The sequence below is a fragment of the Hakea prostrata genome, chromosome 6 (assembly GCF_041222555.1).
Source record: "Hakea prostrata isolate BN-2017 chromosome 6, UWA_Hpros_2, whole genome shotgun sequence".
Classification (NCBI taxonomy): domain Eukaryota; kingdom Viridiplantae; phylum Streptophyta; class Magnoliopsida; order Proteales; family Proteaceae; genus Hakea; species Hakea prostrata.
The window spans coordinates 4597049-4616955 of record NC_142605.1 but is presented as its reverse complement, the minus strand read 5'-3'; the positions used below and the strand labels follow the sequence as shown (position 1 = coordinate 4616955).

Here is a 19907-nt window from a genome sequence, read left to right as displayed (position 1 = left end):
TCAGAGATCGAGAAGCAAGCTTTAGCATTAATGACAGTGGCAAGGAAACTAAGGCCTTATTTTCAAGCTCACACGACCAAGGTACTCACTAATTTCCCTTTGAAGAAAATACTCCACAAACCTGATCTTTTAAGACGGATGGTGGCATTGTCGGTAAAGCTAAGTGAGTACCAGATTGATTTCAAGCCCCGAACAGCAATCAAGGCACAAGCGTTGGCAGACTTTGTAGTCGAGACAACTGCCCAAGCGACAGAAATAGCTAAACCCACAAGTCCTGTGGCATGGGATGTCTATATGGATGGATCAAACAATAAACAAGGAGGTGGAGCAAGAATCCTTTAGAAAGCCCAAAGCCCTTTCTCATTCGATATGCCCTCAGGTTCGGGTTCGAGACAAGCAATAATAAAGTTGAGTACGAAGCCTTCCACGCTAGCCTTCGGCTAAAAAAGGCACTTGCCATACCAGCAGTTATGATTTACAACAACTCACAGTTGGTGGTGAATCAGCTTGGGGGAGAATTCAAGACGAAGGACCCCAGGTTGGTCAAATATCTAGAAATAGTAAACAGTAAATGAAGGAATTCCAAAAAATTCAAATCTCCTAGATCACGAGAAAAGAGAACGAGATGGCTGACAAACTGTCGAGGTTAGCTAACGCCAAACCAAAGACTCTAGAACAAAGAGTATATATTGAAGAGCTAAGTTTCCCAAGTACAAAGGCGCCGCAATGATGCATGTGGAAATAGAACAAAGCTGGGTGGATCCGATTATTGAATACCTTCAGGATGATTGATTGCCTGCTGACCCAAAGGAGGCACGGTCGGTTAGGATGAGATCCGCGAGGTTTACTCTTCAAAATGGAAGACTCTATCGAAGATCTTTCGCAAGGCCATTGTTAAGATGTCCAGGTCCCGAGGGTTCGCAAAATGCACTAGCAAAGGTACATGAAGGGATTTGCAGTGCCCACAAAAGAGGTCGAACATCAGCCCATAAAATCCTTTGGCTTGGTATGTATTGGCCGAAGATGCAGGAAGATGCTTTGGAATACGTTCACTGATGTAAAAATTGTCAAAATGCACTCGGTCATGTCAAGAAAACCAGCAGTTCCTCTAACGTTGGTTCTTGACCCGATACCCTTTGCAACTTGGGGGATGGACCTGATAGGTAAATTCACCAAAGCATCGAGAGGAAGAGAATATTTGGTTGTGGCTATTGACTGTTTCACCAAGTGGGTCGAGGCATTCCACTTGCCACAATCACCGAAAACAGGATTGAGAAGTTCCTATTGAATTCTATAATACATTGGTTCGGACTCCCTAAGATTATCATCACCGACCATGGAACCTAGTTTGATAATACTTAGTTCACCCAATTTTGCGAAAAATACACAATCGAGCATAGAATGTCCTCCGTGGCCTACCCCAAAGCAACAGGCAAGCTAGGTGACCAACAGACTCTGCTCAATGGAATCAAAAAGTGTTTGGAGGCAAATAAAGCATTCAGAGTTAAGGAACTCCCGAGCGTCTTATTGGCATATAGAACAACTGCCCAAACCCCCACTAGAGAAATACGATTCGAGTTAACGTATGGGTCTAAGGCTCAAGCTCCGGTGGAAGTAATGGCTGGAACTCTTAAGGAAAGAGAGTTCGACGAAAAAGCCAAAGAGGAAGGATTAATGGACAGCTTGATGAAGTTTGGGCAAAAGCAGTAATCTGAATCCAACAATACCAAAGATATATAGCAGCTTATTATAATGCATAAGTATCGTCAATACTGCCCATGAGACCTTATCCTAAAGAATACAATTGCCTCAGACCCTCAGCATCAAGGAAAGTTAGACCCAACGTGGGAAGGACCATACTTGGATGTGAAGCAAGTAGCACTGGGCACATACTGACTCAAGAATCCCACGTCAGGGCAGGAGCTCGATCAATCGAGGAATGCAAAGAATTTGAAGACATATTATCAGCAGCTTTTCTTTTAGTGGCCTTTCGATCGGCATTTTGTAACGTAGCTTAGACTGAATGTCAAATGAAGTTATTCTTTTTTAAATCCAAATTCCTTCAATTAGGGGCCAACTGATTAATGACTGGCAATTAAATGGATTAAGAAACAAGACGAGGAACGGGAATCTAAAGGGCATCAGAGTTCCCGAATAAGACCCTAGAACTCTCAAAAGAATCTTTAGAAATTTTCCTAAGAAAGGGCATCAGAGTTCCCAAATAAGACCCTAGAACACTTGGAAAAATCTTTAGAAATTTTTTTAAGGAATGGCATCAGAGTTCTCGAATAAGACCCTAGGACCCTTAGAAAAATTTCAAAAAATTTTTCTTGAAATTTTTCTAAGGGCATCGGAGATCCCGAATAGAACACTTAGAAAAATCTTTAAAAAGTTCTCTAAGGAAGGGCATCAAAGTTCCCGAATAAGACCCTAGCACACTTAGAAAAATCTTGAGAAAATTTTCTAAAGGCATCGATTTTCCCAACTAATCTTTAGGATTTTCTCTAAGGGCATCGGTTTTCTCGAATAAGACCTTTGGACACTTAAAAAAACCTTGTGAAATTTTTCTAGGGAAGGGTTTCAGTTTTCCCAAATGAGACCCTAGAACACAGAAAAATTTTCTAAGGAAGGGTTTCAATTTTCTAGACAAGACCCGAGAACACTTCAAAAAATCTTCAGAGTTTTTCTAAGGAAGAGTTTCGGTTTTCCCAAGTACGACCTTAGAACATTGAGGAAAATCTGAAGAAAAAGAGCTTCGTGTTTCTTGAATAAGGCCCAAGAAACATCTTGTAAGTTTCTCCAATGTTATTACTACTAAATAGCGTGGTCCGAATAAAGCAAACAAACTATAAATCGCATGCATTGAAGGATCGAGGCAAGTTTCATATTTGAAATTTGTTACGGTGTAGCAGAATGTACACCCAAATACAAAAACCATCAAAACAAGTGAAAAGTTTCCTCATTTTATTTTTTTAATAAAATAAAAAAATAAAAAAGAGAAAGAAGAGACAGAAAAAAAGATATGTCCTCTGGCTATAGGGTCACTGATTGGCTGCGGCACCATTGGGAGGCGCCAAAGAAGGATCCACGGCGTAATCTGGGAGGTCCAAAGTTTCTCCAATGGCTTTTGGTTTGGGACTAGCTGGGGGCTCATCACTCAGGTACTCCTCTATATTGGGGTCCACCAACTCACGGTCAGGCTTCTCAAGGGTCCAGGTAGGAGCATCGAAGTTCAGCTCCCTAACATCCCAACATTGCAAACTTCTTGGTGAGGATTGGCATCAAAAGAGGGGTCAAACTTGAGGATTGATCGCCAGACTTCGTCCTAACCATCCCAATAGGCCATCAAATTATAATGAACCAACAAGGCACCGAAGGGTCTGCTGTTCAAGTATTTTCAAACGCAAGCCTTTCAAAGCTCGGCTGGGAGATGCTCAGGTTCTATAGGTGCAATCAAAAATAAACAATCATGTAGATCGTCCCTTTCCTTAACCAAAGTTTCAACCTTTCCATCAAAAGCAAATAAGGAAATCTAAAGCTCATCCCTCCTGCACTCAAGTTCCCCGATCCTAACCTTCGCCGACTTCAGCTCCTCCTCAACCTTCCCTAGTTTACTTCCTTAGAGACTTCTCTCTCTTTCTTCTTCAGGTTGCCTTCATACCTCTTTGACCGAACATTAAGGCGACCAACTCGAAGTACCGCCTCCATCTGCCTGTGAAAGCGTCAGTAAAGACCCTGCAACAATCAGGAATGAGAAACCGGTTCCAAAGGCTTATATTGAGTTTCTAAATTAAGAGAGAAGACCCTACCTAATCGAGGAACTAACAAACTCTTCGTCAGGGGTGGCGTTGAGAGCTTCCCGATTAGTGGCCCACTTGAGTGCCATGTTGGGATCCATCAATACATGATCCCAAACAGTAAATTTCAAGGGAGGGATGTGAGGGTCATCGTGCTCCATCCGAACCCTCTTCGACGTAGCGTCATCCAAGAGATCATGTCTTCTCTTTGCCAAATTGACATTGTCGTGAGTGGATTCGGTGACTTTAATAGGGGTTTTCCCCTTTTCTGCTGAATCAGGACGGACTTTCAGAACCCCCCTCGGAGCCTGAGAGGAGACCCTCAGGGTATGCCCTTCAACCTTAGGCTCCTTCTTCTTAGATAGGGGCGCCCTGTCCTTGGCAGCCTCAAAACCCTGCGTAGCAACAGCTTTCACAACACGGGGATTTACACTGGGAGGCCACCGCCAACACAATCAAAACAATAAGTTACAAACGGACAAACTTCTATTAAATGTTTAAGTAAAAGAAAATGATTGAGAGCTCACCAAGGGGAAGGCCCCATTATGAAGCACACCATTGTACTCCATGGTGTGTCCATGGATCTCCCGGTGCGTTGGAATCATAGTTGTCACGGCGACGAGGCGATGCAAGGCGGTTTAGGCTAATTGAGGCGATGAGTCGACGAGGCACCCTCCAAGGCGCTTTTGAGGTGGTTGAGGCGTTTTAAGTGAAATTTTTACTATACATCTCATTCACTCTAAATCTATCATATCTTATATAATAAAAAAACTAATATCACACTACCTCAAGTCATCCAACATACTACAAACCACACATAATAGGTCCTAAATAAAAAGTCGCAAGAAGAAAGGAAGAGAAGAAGTTGTTTGTCGCTGGCCACTGCTTGCCGGAGTGTCGTCGCGGGAATGGAAGAAAAGAAGAGGGGAAGAAAGAAAGAGATTAGGGATTAGAGTGAGAGTGAGAGTGTGAGACTTGAGTTAAGAACTTATTCTCTTTCGATTTTGTTTGTTTTTATTTTTATTTTAACATTTGATCACATGTAGTGTCATTATACATATACATATAGGTTCAAACAATAGATACTTTACAATCGGAATCTCGTGATTTAAAAAAAAAAAAAAAAGAAAAAGCGGACGCCTTATTGCCTAAAAATAAGGTGACGCCAATTTGAGGCGCTCCGAAGGAGCCCAGACGCTAAGGCGACGCCTAGACAACTATGGTTGGAATCGATTCAATGGCGCGCACAGCATCTTGTTCATCTGTCGTTAAGGGGAGAGGACAGTTCATTTAGGTATAGGACTCTCAATGGCTCCAAAAGATAGAAATATTTAGATCTTCGGGAGGCGCTTGACAGAAAAGAAAATGGTGACGCCACCCTTTATGATTAGCGGGGCAAGTACCCTCAGGAACGATGTTTCCCCCACCAACCCAAATCACCCCTTGGGCGTTTGGAGAAGAAAACCCATCTTGTCGGGTTGGATTTGCTTAAATAGTAGAAATGAGAAAAAAGGGGCAAGGAAGGAGCAATTCCAAGCTCTAAAAACAAACCCAGAAACCCAATTATGTGGTGCCAACCGTTTGGAAGAAGCATTCCAGGACATAGGTCCCAATGGTTTAAGAAGGCTGCAAATAAAGGGGAATGGAACAAGAACCTAACTCTGATTTTTAGAGTGTCGATATAAAAAGAAAATTCTTCAAGGAATCAAAGTGAACCCTCTCGTCACAGTCGGGAATCCTAAGGAGATAATTCGAAGGGATCGAATATTTCAATAATGTCCTCGAGTTTAGTGGGACGAACATGTGAAACGAAGTGGCAGGGGCCACCTATAGGCCTATTGGGAGGACGAGAGCTCTCGACACCACCACCTGATTTGGCTTTGCAGTGTTGGGGTGCTGGGGGGCAGTCTGATCTTATCAACCTCCCCCTCATTCCCCGGCTTTTCTTGCCAAACAAAATGGGTAGGACTGAACCAACAGTCGGTAACCCTAATATTCTAATCACCAGAAAGCTCAACTAATGTCGAGCGGTCGGATTGGTAGGCATCTTCACCATCAAACATACGGTCAATAGAATCCCACTTGGAATTGTCCTCTAAAGTTCTTCCACTACCCATTACTCAAAAGACAATAAGGGAAGTAATACTTACTCATATGACGAAACTTGCAAGAAGTAGAAGCAACGCAAGGAAAGAAGAGGCAGAGCTCACTAGCACTGTTCAAGAAAGATTTTACGCTAAGCAACAAGGTAAAGAGGAAAATGGGGTGCGATCGAGCTAAAATATTGTCAAAGAAAAACCTATTAATGGCCCGAATTGATCCGCATCGACTGTCAGGGACGAGTGTTGGTTCGAAAGACAGAGCACTATGATGGCACCTGATCCCAATGAACATGTGGCAAGCATAGTGTATCTTGGACAAAGGCAGCTCAAGAGGACATAACGGACTTGGCAATAAATGCGACTTTTGGGTGGCACTTGGGAGGAGAGTGACTATTTCATCTTTTGCCGACAAAGCTCATGACCAATAATTGAGAAAGACATACCGAACGGCCGATCTTAAGAACCTGAACGTTCGGTCTGGGGGACTAAATGATGGGTATAAATAATGATGATGGTATAACCGGGTTGGAATGGAGCCGGCCAAGGCCAGGTCAAAAGCGGTCGGTTCTCATCATATTGAACCAAGGCAAACAAACAACCCAAGGGTTTCTTGGGCACAAAGGAATCCAATCACTAAGAAAAGAGATGATATCCCGAAAAACTCGGGATAGGAGTAGGAGATTGTGCTTGAAAAGGGAACCTTAACTAACTTGCAAGAGTGGGGTTAAACCCTATGATCGTACGACTAGGGAGAGGATTTGCCAATTAATCTAGCAGACAGGAGTAAGAAGGTAAAACCTATATAAGTTAGTGACAAACACATGAAGAAGGTAATTGAATCGTTTCCCTCCATTCCATCTTTTCAATTAAGCTATGCAACTCACCAGAGCTCTTCGGTGGTGCTCTTATTGACTTAACCATCAGAAGTGGATTCCCGACCAATGAGTCGGCCCACACCTGACATTTGTCTTGCATGCCTCCAACGGTTGGACAATTTTCAGACACATCAGGTACAATTGTGTGTTTTTAACCTGCTGGTTCAGTTTTTGGGTTAGACTCTAGGTTTAATTCTTGGTTTGTTTTCTGATTTTGTTTCTGATTCAGTTCCTGATTTTCTGGTTTATAATTCTGGCATTGATTCTAAATTTCATTCTGATTCCTGATTTTCTAGTTCATATTTCTGGGATTGATTCTAAATCTGATTCTGATTTTTTCTGGGATTGATACTAAGTCCTAATTCTGATTAGGGAGTTTCCTTCTTGGGAAAAGGGAATTATTTTAATCCCTGTCTGGGTAATTTGTGGTTAAAGTCTGTTCCTTGTGATATTTGTTTGGATATGGGAGAAAACTCATGAAGGGGTGACAATAAAAGTACCATGACTGAAATTATTTCCTCATCCTCGCATTGGTTGATTGAGAAGAAATTGCAGGGTGTATCAAACTTCAACCAATGGAGGGCTATAGTTAAAGGTGTTCTCACCAAACGAGGACAAATAGATCACTTGACTAAAACACCACCTAAACACGATGATAATGGACAATTATTGATGCCTGCATACTTGGGCAAATGTTTAACTCTTTGGCAAACAATATTGTTGACGTGGTCACTCACTTTCAGACCATGAAGAATTTACAGGAGTATTTAGATGTGTTGTATCCTTAACAAAATAACTTGGCTAGAATCTACAAATTGTCCAAGAATTTTTATTTAGTACATAGGAAGGGTAGAGATATTACTTAGTATTTTGCAGATTTAAAAGAATGTATGAAGAACTAAACTCTATCCTACCTCTCTCCTCTGATGTAAAAACCATGCAAAATCAAAGAGAACAGTTAGCTTCCGGGAGCTCTTGGAAAGGAGTCTGAGGCAGTTAGAGCACAAACTCTTGGTAGCGATCATGTGGACTTTAGATGACAAGTTTTCAATAATTCTTCGTGTTACAAGAGAGTCCAAATAACACCACTGAAAATTCAGCCATGACAAGTATTCCTCGCGGCACTTCTGCAGGGCAGACCCCTAGTAGACATAGTACAAGACAAAATCAAGGGACTAATGCGGGAAGAAATTCAAGTTCACACAACTCTTCTAACAGTACAGAACAAGTCAAGACTTGTCATCATTGTGGTTGTTTAGGACATATTCAACGGTTTTGTTGGAAACTTCATGGGAAGCCCTCACGCATTGCTAATGCTACCACTACTGCTGAACCAACCCCTACGACCACTATAGTTCAACTTGAGGGTAAGACCATGATGATGATTCTGGAAGACTATATTCGTTTCACTTATGCTGCGTTTGTTTGCAAAAGTGGGGTGGGAAAAAAGGGGGGAAAAAAAACATTTGGGTCCCATGTGTAGTGGGGTGAGGGAGAAGGAAAGGAAAGAAAAGGGTTTTGTGGAAAAGTGATAGTGGTGGGTCCCACTTTTTACTTTCCCAACTTTCCCACAAAGTCCCACCAAATGTGGGGTTTTAAAATGGCTTTGGGTGGGAAAGTTGGGCTGCCACATCACCAGACAAGTTTCCTTGATTCAAGGAAACTTGTCTCTCACTTTCCCACCCCAAGCAACCAAACAATCTATCATTTTGGGATTTAAGGGAAAAGTAAGAATTGTACACTTTTTTCAAGAATTTTCCCACCCACCTTTATTCCAGCAAACAAACGCAGCCTTATTTCCAAGCCACTCAACCACAAACCACCACTACCACCCTTGTTTAGACAAGTAATGCTACCGCTTGCCTTTCGGCCACATTCACCCTTGGATCATTGACCCAAGATCTTCTGATCATATGACCAGGGCTACATGTATATTTTCCTCTTTTTGTTCCATCAGCCTCTTTGGTTACACTTGATGATGGTTCCCATTCCCATAACAATGTTAAAAGGAATGGATACTATTCAACTCAAGGACTCACTCCATCCATTACCCTACCATCAGTTTTTTACATACCTAATTTGCCTTTTAACTTATTATCTATTCACAAATTTACTTCCACTAATAATTGTTTTGACACATTCTTTCCTGGCTATTATTTATTTCAGGATCTTACAATGAAGAAGACGCTTGGTAGAGGCCGTGTGTCAGGGGGGGGGTTGTATTTGTTTAAGAAAACATCTACTATTACTTGTTCCAACATCTTCATTCCCCACCAAATACACTACTGACTAGGGCATCCCTCCTTGGAAAGCTTAAAATTATTAGATAAACATTTGCATTCCCTTTCTATTTTATATTGTGAATCTCGTCAATTTGAAAAACTTCATCGTTTGGGTCCCAAACACACCCCCAGTACAAATAGACTAACCTATTTATTTGGTTCACTCTGATGTTTGGGGTCCTTGTCCTGTTAAATATGTTTTAGGTTATCGATACTCTATTACATTTGAAGTTGACTTTCACGAGTTACCGAGCTTTATTCAATAAGAATCATTCAGAATTATTGGACATATTTTATGATTTTGTGATTGATATTCATACTTTGATGTCTTTATCCATACTTCTCATAGTGATAATACTAAAGAATTTTTTTTTATCCCTTTCGTAAATTTATGGCTCCTAATGGAATTCTTTATCAGTCTTCTTGCATTTACATCATTTCTTATAAAGCTTTAACCAAACTATAAATAAGCCCTTTTCATTAAAATAATGGAAAAGACTTTTGGAGAAATTGATTTGTGGCCTAGCAGCTCAGTTATGGAATAAAGTCAATGTTCAACGGTTGAAACAATTGTCGGTGAGAAACCCAGAGCTGAGATAGCCCATCTATGTTCCTCCTTACGCAAACCCCAAAATAAAAAAAAAGGGTAGTAGATATTATTTTTTGTCTTCATTATTGTATTCATCATGGTTGCAATCATGGTGGGAGATCTTGCCGAGATCTCGCGAGATATCTCGGTTTTTTCATAAACCAAGACGAGATCGAGATCTGCGAAATGGGATATCTCCCTCAAGATCTCGCCATATCTCGTTATATCTCGCCATATCTTACCATATATCGCCCCAGATCTTGCCATATATCGCTGGAACTCTCAAATTTTTTTCCCTTTTTCGCGGATTTCAACCAAATTTTCACTTGCTACTACTTTTAGCACATCTACAACATCAAAGGAAGCTCTATCATTCTCTACTTGTTTTATGAACTTATGCGTTAATGACTTATATAGAACTTCTAACGGTTGTATGATTTATCATTCTATTCTCGAAAGTCAAGATTGTAATACTCATATGGATGGAATCTTGATAACATTTAAGTTATATGATGTATTTGACACACTTGCCTTTTTATTTATATGCCTTAATGGTTTTATATTACATGTTATATAACCTTGCATTCTCTAATCTTACAGCATTTCGGTTTCACACTATAGGTAGACTTAGAAAGCATACTTAGGGCTATTTTCTCACAAATCTAAGGTCACTAGTGTGTTTAAAATGCCTTAAATAGGCTAAATACCAAGTTTTAGCCCAACTGGGACCCTAAAACCCACCGAGATGGGCTACCGAGTTGACGCCCAAAAAATGGCATATCTCGACCGAGATCTCGGTATTTCATGGCAGCGAGATCTCACTCGAGAGCGAGATCTTCTACCATGGTTGCAATTGATCTCCCTCTAGTTTATCCAGTTCGAGGTCGATTTTTGCATTACAATTTTGGCACAGCAGCATGGGTGTTATTGATCTACCTCCTATGCCTTCCTCAAAATTATGTAGCCAAAATGAATAAGAGCCAGTTGTTTCAATATAACTAGATTTACTGCAGTTAAGGGCAACCAGGGCTTCTAGGAAGCTATGGCCAGAACAGTTTAAAGTCTTCTGTTTGGGACCAAATAGGGAACATAGGCAGGCCTGATATCCTAGGTTAGACCCTCTAGTTAAAGTAAATTATGGATACGGGGATGCTAGACTAATCCCATGGTACTCCAGTCTGCTGGTTATTTGGGACAGCAAAGAACGGTGTTATGGATGGAAACAGGGACTGTAATGGATTTTAAGTGATGGCCTCAACTCTAAGAGGGAGGGAATGCAATTTGAGGGACAGCTAAGGAGAGGATATAGGGGTGTGGATGGAAGGCTGTGAGGGGTGTAGAGAAGGGCTCAAAGGGATTGAATATCGGGAAGAAAAGAAAAGAAAAGAAAAAAAAGGTGGAAGATAGAACAGAAAAGATGCTGGCTAAACTCAAGAACAAGCTTTGTGGTGGATTGTTATGGAAGGGACCAGAACTGCGCAGACTGCAATCACAGAGGAAGAGCTTCGTCAATTGAAAAACCTATTAATTCTATCACTCGAGCACCTGGAGGTTCCCTACCACTGCTGGAGCAATCTCTCTCTTAATCAAACACATATAGGATCCAATAGTCAATATTACTAATCTGACTAAACAGAACTGAGATAGAATTCTAATAATCTGGGCTGTCCTTAACAAATACTAATTGGGTAACATGTATACCCCTGATGTGAACACGAGGAGGAGGCCCAAGGGGGCTTTAGGTCCGCCCTGGCCCATTTTTTGGTGTTTATTTCAGATTAGGAGTGGTTGTTTGTTTCAGTTTTGGACTCTAATCTGTTTTAAGTTAAAGTCTTTTAATTAAGTTGTTACCTGGAAAAGATAACCTAAGTTAACGTCAACTAGGATTAGAGTTTGATTATGTTTCTAAGCTGTAAAAAGCTATAAATTCTCAAGCTTCCTACAGAAATCTTCAGTTTATGAATAAGGAAATCTCAGAGTTAACAGCCAAAGAGGTTTGGTAGGGTTCTTTTGAGGGGGAACCTACAGTTGTTTGTTTTGAGCATTCCGATCTTGCAAAGTTCAGTTCTCAAACCAGGCTTTCAAGTGTCGATTTCAGCAAGTGGAACACCACTTCAAGTTGCAGAATTCAGATCAGAATTTTCTCAGGTCAATTCAGCTCCCCATCACAAGCCCATCTTTCTTCGTCCCCTGTTCTGCTAACCTTGAACACCATTCCGAGACCATCGCAGCTCTTTCTAAACCCCTTTTCTCCCCTTGTTTAGGCCTGAACCTTCTCTCCCATGCCCCCTGCAATTCTTCCAGGATCAAATGCCCACCCCCCGCCCCACGATGCCCCTTATACCCCTCCCTATCTCTCTCGGTGCTCTGTTCCTGGCAAAAAACCGGAAAAAGAAAACTGCAGAAGAAAAAGCAGGAAAAAAAACATGAAAGAAAGAAAATTAAGATGAATCAGAAGGAGAAGAAAGATAAAAAGAATGACAAGAAAAGAGAGATTCTTGAAGTTCCCAATCCCTTCCTACCTCATCCCATAGAATTTCAGACCCTTTCCACATATCCCTAGATCCTTTATACCAAAGTCTAACGCCTTTGGAAGCTTCCACAGCTTACCAAAATTACCCAACCCAAACCCAAATCCCTAAATTTACCCAAAACCCGGAAATTCTGCAATTTCATGGATTCTTTCTTCCTTGGTTTACACCAAGCCCAGGTAAAGATTATTTACTTAATGTGCATGACTCTTTGAAGATCTGTCCTTAGCAGGGACTAAAATAGGTAACACATATCAGCCCTGATAAGGACTACTCAATTAATGCACATAATTCCTAATAGACCTAGACTAAATTTTTTTTTTTTTTTTTGGTAAATCGAACTAGACTAAATTAGATGTAATAAATAACCTGTTTCCGTAACTGGCCTAACACTAAACTTAGGGGCCACAGAATAGGCCCACAACAACATAAATATATGAAACAAAGGCCCACTAACCACTATATCTATCAACCCTAGGTTGATCATACAAGAAAAGTAGGCCAATTTGATGCCAGACCAGTATCACGAAAGCTTGGCCATGGAGTTCAGCTCTGATTCGTATCAAAAATTGCAGAAGAATTAGATGGGATCCATGGATCGTTGATGATCCAATCTACTAACTTGTGTTTCTTACCTAGTTAGATAACTGTTCAACAAAATTAAAAAAGGGGGGGGGGGGGGAATGACCGACCCATAGTTGCAGGCTTAAAATGACTGCTGGTGGGTTGTGAGGAATGACATGCATAATCTAGGCTTGGAGCCTAGTATGAACTCAGATAGAACCTGCTGGAAGGCAAGGATTCACGTTATCAACACAATGGAGCTGAGATTTTCTTAATTTCCTGGGTTTTCCTCTTCTTTCATTTACCTTTACGCTGATCTCAGTTTCCCCTGCTTTGTGAATACCAAGTAGCAAACTTTTAAATGGGACAAGGCTGAGGAACTGTATGTCTCTTTCACCTGACAAAGTATGATATCCACTAGTATTCATAGCCTTGACTATGAATGCTTCACACAATTTCACTGAAATTACGTAACAGGATAAGAAATCAAAAGTTATAGGCGCTAATTTTGCACACATGTACATCAAACTCATTTCTGAATTTATAATATTATATATCCAATCTAGTAATTTTGACCAAGTCATAAACACAAATAGAAATTATACTAAAGGGAGCCTAAGGGCTGGTTTGGTATGATTTTTTTTTTTTTATTGGGGCCATAAATTGAATTTAGACCTTTGGTGTAATTTTTTCAGCTTATTCATATGAAAGTCAAATCAAGTTAATACAAAATTGTGAATATGTGAGGACTGAGGAGTTCAAAAGCAGATGCTTATAATAGCTCCAAACATGGTACCTGGGTATTTCAATTAAAAACAGTCCTGTGAACTCAATCTTGTAAGTTAAGACGAAGCCAAAAGAGATATGCCTTTTTGGGAAGGTGTGAGTTGAAGATGGACAGAGGAGTTTTCTGGAGAGATTGCTAGTGGACTGATGGAACATAGTACCATGCCTCCTGCAAAACTGGATATGTCACAATGGACCAGAACCACTTCCAGTAAATGATGGAAAAACATTGAAGCTGTTAGTCTTTGCAAGCCTGCTCTTTGAAATGCTTGTTGCTTATTATTGAATCAATTAATAAGACTAAAAGAATCTGGAATTGATATCAAGAATGATGCTGAGGCTAGGAAGTTTTCTTTTTTTTTTTTAAAAGACTAGGCCAGGAAAGTTTACGAACAAAAAGAGGGAGAATTTCCTCTCTCTTTTTCCTTCTTTATTCTTTTTTTTTTTTTTTTTTTTTTTTTTTGGGGGGGGGGGGGGGGGGGGGGGGTTGTTGAAGGAAGTTCATATACATGGTGCAAGCAACTGCTTTGCAATACGGTGAATACTTGAGGTTATTAACAATGAAAGAGAATATCATCAGCAAAGCACTATGAAAAGTTAAGGTCTGTTCAAGTAATCAGTGGCAGCCACTCACATCTAATGATTTAAAGGAAGAGAGGGGAGAGAGAGAGAGAGAGGAATGAGGTAGAGTAACGGACAGGAGAGTCGGTTGCAATGGGACTGTGGTCACAGAAGAAATGTTTAGTGGCTGGGGCATCACACAAGAAATGCAGAAACGAAGAACAAGAAGGGCTTGGTGGAGACAGCAAGTCAAAGGAGAGGTTTCAGGAATGACTGGGAGTGTTGCTAGGGTGTTCATAAAAGAGGTGCCACAGCAGCAACAGCAACAGCAGGTGTCATGGCGTAAGATTCAAGGGTTCAGGGTACCAGGGGGTGATTCTGTTCAGTGATTGTTTTGGACAGATGAGGAAACGGGTAAAGGGTAAATTTCTTCACCCACTTCATTGTCTATTTTCATAAATTGAACTACAAAACAGATTTTTTTATTATTAAAATATGTTTCAGGTTGATGCGAACAAGACAGTTCTAATTTCTCTAATAGAAAATCTACTTGTTGACTATTTCATGGAATAATCTTAAATTTAAACTGATAAACCAGATCATGCCTAAGTTAACAACACATCACAATGTAAACAACCAACAGGCAAAATTCAAAATTAGAAGTGGAGAAGTCCAAGCTAAATACAGAAAACAAACAAAACTCCTAATCCAAATAATCTCAGGGCTTGATTGGTTACAAGAGTTTTTCCACAATTCCACTGAGGCTAAGGACAAATCGCCAACAAAAAGCAAAAGCAGTACTACCACATTGACACAAACCAATCTCTAAACCTTTAACTAAAAACCGTGTGTAGAATTGTTCTATAGTACTGCTAAAATAACTCATCGAAACAGAGAACAGACCAAGAAACTACGGATACGGAATTTCACAAAAATTGTTCTCCTGATCGAGCAGGCAAAAGTACATACCGAATCATTGTTGATGCTGATTCTGTTGCTGTTGTTGTTGCTGACTATTCGGTGGTGGAGGCATACCAGGACGTGGTGGACCATAAATCGGAATAGAGCCACCAGGTGGAGGCGGCATTCCTGGCCTTGGAGGGGGTGGACCTGGCATACCTGGCCGTGGAGGCATAGGTCCCCTCATCATTTGAGGCGGCGGCATCATTGGCCGCTGCCCAAACTGCGGTGGTGGCATTGGAAATGGCTGAGGTGGGCCAGTGCTTGGCCGAGGAGCGAATTGGGACTGCCCCTGTGGTGGTGGTGGGCCTCTAACCAGAGGTTGTGGAGGCTGCCCAGGAAACCCAGGCATCTGTCCTGGCGGACGAATCACCGGAGCCTGTGGATACGACATTGGCGGTGCTGATAGCTGCGGCGGTCGTGAAATCTGAGGTTGCATCATATTGGGAGCCGGTCCACCAACACCACGAACAGGGCCAGCAAGCCCAGGTTGAGCCTGCACAAGTGGTGCGGTCGGGATTCCACGGCCTGCGGCACGTCCGAGGCCAGGACCAGCCATGGCGGCAGCACCCACTGCTTTAGCTCTGGATTCCTCAGGAGGAGGAGGGCCTTCAACGGTCATGGATACAATCTCTTCTCCACGGAGAAGAACAAACCCTAGCGTTCGTCTTTCCTCACGTTCCTCATTCTTTTTACCTTTACTTGGAGGAAGCTTTCGGAATTCTTCACAATCACCCAGGGCGAGATTCATATGCCGATCGAAGGCCATAAACTTACCAACAAGCTGACGGCCGTCTTGGATTGTCACACGCATTCTATAATTGATATACTGGAGCATCTTTGAACTCTTCGACATCGACATTGTTCCTCAGCTCTGATGCTTACTATGTCTCTGTGAAATGCAAAAAACCTAAGTATATTAAAGATGAAGGATTCTATAGAGGATTTTACGGTTTCTGTGAATTAAAAGTAGAGACAGGAACACAAACCTGTTGATCGGAGAGAATGGCCGGAAAGAAACTAGGGTTTTCTAGAGACCGAATAAATGCTTTAGCTTTTCAGCGGGAGAGGACAGTAGAGCAAGTACTTGACCTAGCGCTCCCAAACGGCCAAAACACACTTTGAAAATGCCCGTTTTCCCTCTTAGAAAGGTTAGCTTCGCGACGGATTTTTATTTGCGGAGATTCGACGTGCGGCATTAAATTTTTATGGGTAATTTTCATCTGGACCTGAGGTTTGATCCAGATCACTTTTAGTCCAGTTTGAGTTTTCTTTTGCATATCGATCCTGTGGTTTCAAGAAACGCTTAAATAAGAACAAGCTTAACAGAAACTGAAGTTTAATAAATTTTGTGACGAAAATATCCTTGTATTTTTTAGATTTTTTTTATTTTAGTTTTAATTTACTAAAATAAATAAATAAATAAATGAAAAACCTTAGAAACTTAGGATCTGCAATGCAGAATGCTGGACCTCTGTTGATTTGAGATTCTGCTGCAGTTGCATCTTTGGAGCCGCCTCAATCAGCCAGCATTATTGTTTTACTTTACTTAAAAGTGTTTAGGATGAAGGTGGGTAAAAAGAGAGCAAAAGGTTCAGAGCTTCAAGGTGAGAAGAGTTGAAGCAAGGAAGCTTAAATGGAGTAGGTTCAATTCTTCGACGCAGAATGTTGGGGCCTCTGTTGATTTGAGTTTTGCTGCAATTGCGTCTTTGGAGCCGCCTCAATCGGAATATGTGAAAGTGGAAAGAATGAGAGGGAAAAGTAGAAGAAAGAAACCCTCAACTCAATCGATAGTGCAGGCAATAAGCACGGCAATGATTCAGGCAATAAGCACGGCGATGATTCGAGGGCTTCGGAAGAGGGATAGCCAAAGAAAGTAATATCCCAGAAGAAAAGGAGCGGCTTAATTAGGACGAAGACTTGCAGATAAGAGAGAGTGAAGTAGAGGGAGGGAAAGATGAGATTGAGATATGGTAGCAGAAGCATTGAAGGAAAAAGACAAAGGAATCCATGCAGCAAAGGATAAGGATTTTAGAGACAAGCGGTAGAGAGGGGTTATAAGTCGGATTACCATAGGCCCGTTAGACTGTAATCATTTGGAGTTGGAATTTAGTCAGTTGCATCATCTAAGAATTCGGTGAGATCCATGTCTTGCCCAGCATTAGATTTCTTAACTTTTGATGGTTTGCTAGAAGTCTTGATCTTCGTAAGTGGCTTTCTCACCTTTTCAGCATGCAACTCCAACCCCTTTTCTGAAGGTTTCGCTTCCTTTTCATGTGTACCGCACCTATATCCTCTACAACAGAATTATCAATGGCTGGAAATGCATAAAACTCTCCCATTAATGTACTTACAAATCTGAGAATCTGAAATTAGAAGCCCTCTTTAGTCTCCACCTGAAAACAACTCTACCTAATAAAAAGCAGAACTTGGAGAAAACAAAACAGGCACAACGCCCAGATAAGCTATTCAGTATATATAAAAACGATAGATGCTGATCCACAACAATTATCAAAAATCAGATCGGTAATAGTCAATATTCTGGACTCGGAAGATGAATGGAATGCGAAGCATTCCCTTCCCTTTGCAAGCTCCAACCTTCCCTTCTAGGTTTCGCCGATTTCACCAATCCCTTCTCCGTCGCAGATCCTGAGTTTCTAAGGTTTTTCATTTATTTATTTATTTTAGTAGATTAAAATTAAAATAATTAAAAAATCCAAAAGACACAAGGATATTTTCGTCACAAAATTTATTAAACTAATAGTTTCTCTTAAGCTTGTCCTTCTTTAATCGTTTTTTGAAACCACAGGGGATCCATATGCAAAAGAAAACTTAAACTGGACTAAAAGTGACCTTGACCAAACCTCAGGGGGTCCAGATGAAAATTACCCAATTTCTATTCAACGGTACAGATTAAATATTTAAGAATATTATTTATAAATATAACATTTTATGTTAAGAATGTTAATTGAATAAAAAACATTTTTGTACAAAATAATAGAGCAAATTGCAGACACTCCAAAATAGAGGCCTTAAAGCATCGACACCCTCACTTTATATTTAAAAAACACAGAGACCCCCAAATTGAATTTTCATTAAATATATTTGTCAAATTTGTCATTAAAAACCTTTCAGACACTGTTTATTATAGCGATATTTTTAAAAATAAACGGTGATTTAAATGTTTTCAGTGATAAATTTGACAAATATATTCAATAAAAATTCAATTTTGGAGTTTCTGTGCTTTTTAAACATAAAGTGGAGTGTCAGTACTTTATGGCCTCCATTTTGGGGTGCTAGTGCAATTTGCTCAAAAAAAATATAATCTTTATTTTACATTTTAAAGGTTTCAAAATTTGTAAATTTACAAACTCAGTCCTTGCACTTTTTCAAAACTTCACCTCCACGCCATCTTCTTCTTTTATCAAGAGTCATTTTTTTCTTCTAATAGATCAAGTCTCCCCTCAAAATCGTAGCCCTTGCAGGTAGGAATCCTAGGTTAAAGTTCTGAAATGGGTTGTTTGCACAACGTTGCCTCCTATCGTCATTTCCATCGATACCTTCGATCATGTTTCACTTTGAGAGCTATGCATCAAAACGAAGCTCGTGTTGAACTGTGTCGGCCCCTTTCACCTTTATGGGGAGCCTGTCATCTCTGCTTTCATTAAAATGGGTTGTGATTACTGGACATATATAGTTAATGTGAATTCATGGAAAGAATGGAAGCATTGCACCATGACAAGGCTTTGAAGAAGGGGTCCTTGGTGGTTTTTGCTTGTGGGTGTGATTTGTTTCTAAGGGAACTAGGTATGATGTTCCATTCCAGTCAATGGGAACCACCGTCGATGCCTAATAGGGTGGAGGCATTTTGGAGTCAAACAAGTGGATAGATTTGGGTATATACCAAGGGCTTGAGTTTGTAAATTTACAAACTCTGAAACCCTTAAAATGTAAAATAAAAAGTTATATTTGCATATAACACCCTTGAGTTTTAATCTAGACCGTTGAATATAAATTTGATGACGTGGTCAAATCTCGACCATTGGCTATTGCCACAAATAAAAATCCATTCACAATCGGGTCTCGTTCTTATATAAATTCTTTTTTCTATTGGTGGGGGGAACTATTATATATACCACTAGGGAAGCATTGAAGTGTCGTCCTAGTCAAAACCGACTGAGCAATCCTTCGATGTAGGTTTTTATATAATCTCTGAAATCCCTATCAGGCTGTTAATTGGCCAGTTTGGGCAATTTTTGTTAGATACCGGGCACAACCCTTAGATCGCAACATATGGCAATTGAGCAATGATTGCAAACTTCCTTACCTTTTGTGAAATCCAGTCCAAACCCTAACCTGGACACCCTATTTTGTTTTGGATGAAGAAAAACTTGTTTGATGTTTGACCTTGAAGTTGGATCTTGAGTGCAATGTTGATATCTTTGGAAGGTCTTAGGAAGTCAAGTTAGACCTCTACCTTAATGTAGATCCGAAGACCCGAAGTGAAGGAAGAAGTCTTTGTGGGCCATCTCTGTGAAATCCGGCCTAACCTTAACCTGGAAACTCTGTTGTTTGTAGGTCCGAAGACCCAATGTACAAGTGGAAGTCAACTATGGGTCATATCAGTGGAAGACATGGTGTTCGACTCCGAACCCATGGAGATTGACAATGATGCCCCATACTTGGAGACCTTGATGGAAGTAGAATTGAGACTACACCTTGATGAAGAGAAGCATGGTTGATGACCTTAGAGCTTGGTTGGACATGATTTGAAGGCATTCCTCTATGCTAGGTGAGTTGTAGGTTGTGTTGCGAGAAACCCATTTGATTTTGATAAGAGTTGGAACTTCAATTCCTTGT

The 19907-nt window shown here is 40.7% G+C and overlaps 1 protein-coding gene across 2 annotated transcripts in view; it reads right to left on the bottom strand.

The window, feature by feature from the left end:
• LOC149012141 (uncharacterized) overlaps window positions 1-16241 on the bottom strand; it is a 32636-nt gene extending 16395 nt beyond the window's left edge. Inside the window, exons 1-2 of one of the 2 annotated variants that reach the window (XM_089160115.1) lie at window positions 16037-16241; window positions 15057-15957 (exon numbers count right to left, since the gene is read on the bottom strand). In XM_089160115.1, the coding sequence (XP_089016241.1) occupies window positions 15061-15909 (849 nt within the window). In that variant the 5' untranslated portion in view covers window positions 15910-15957; window positions 16037-16241 and the 3' untranslated portion in view covers window positions 15057-15060. The remainder of the gene's footprint in view (window positions 1-15056; window positions 15958-16036) is intronic. The other variant, XM_089160114.1, reaches the window with a different exon arrangement.
• Window positions 16242-19907: the final 3666 nt, after the last annotated feature.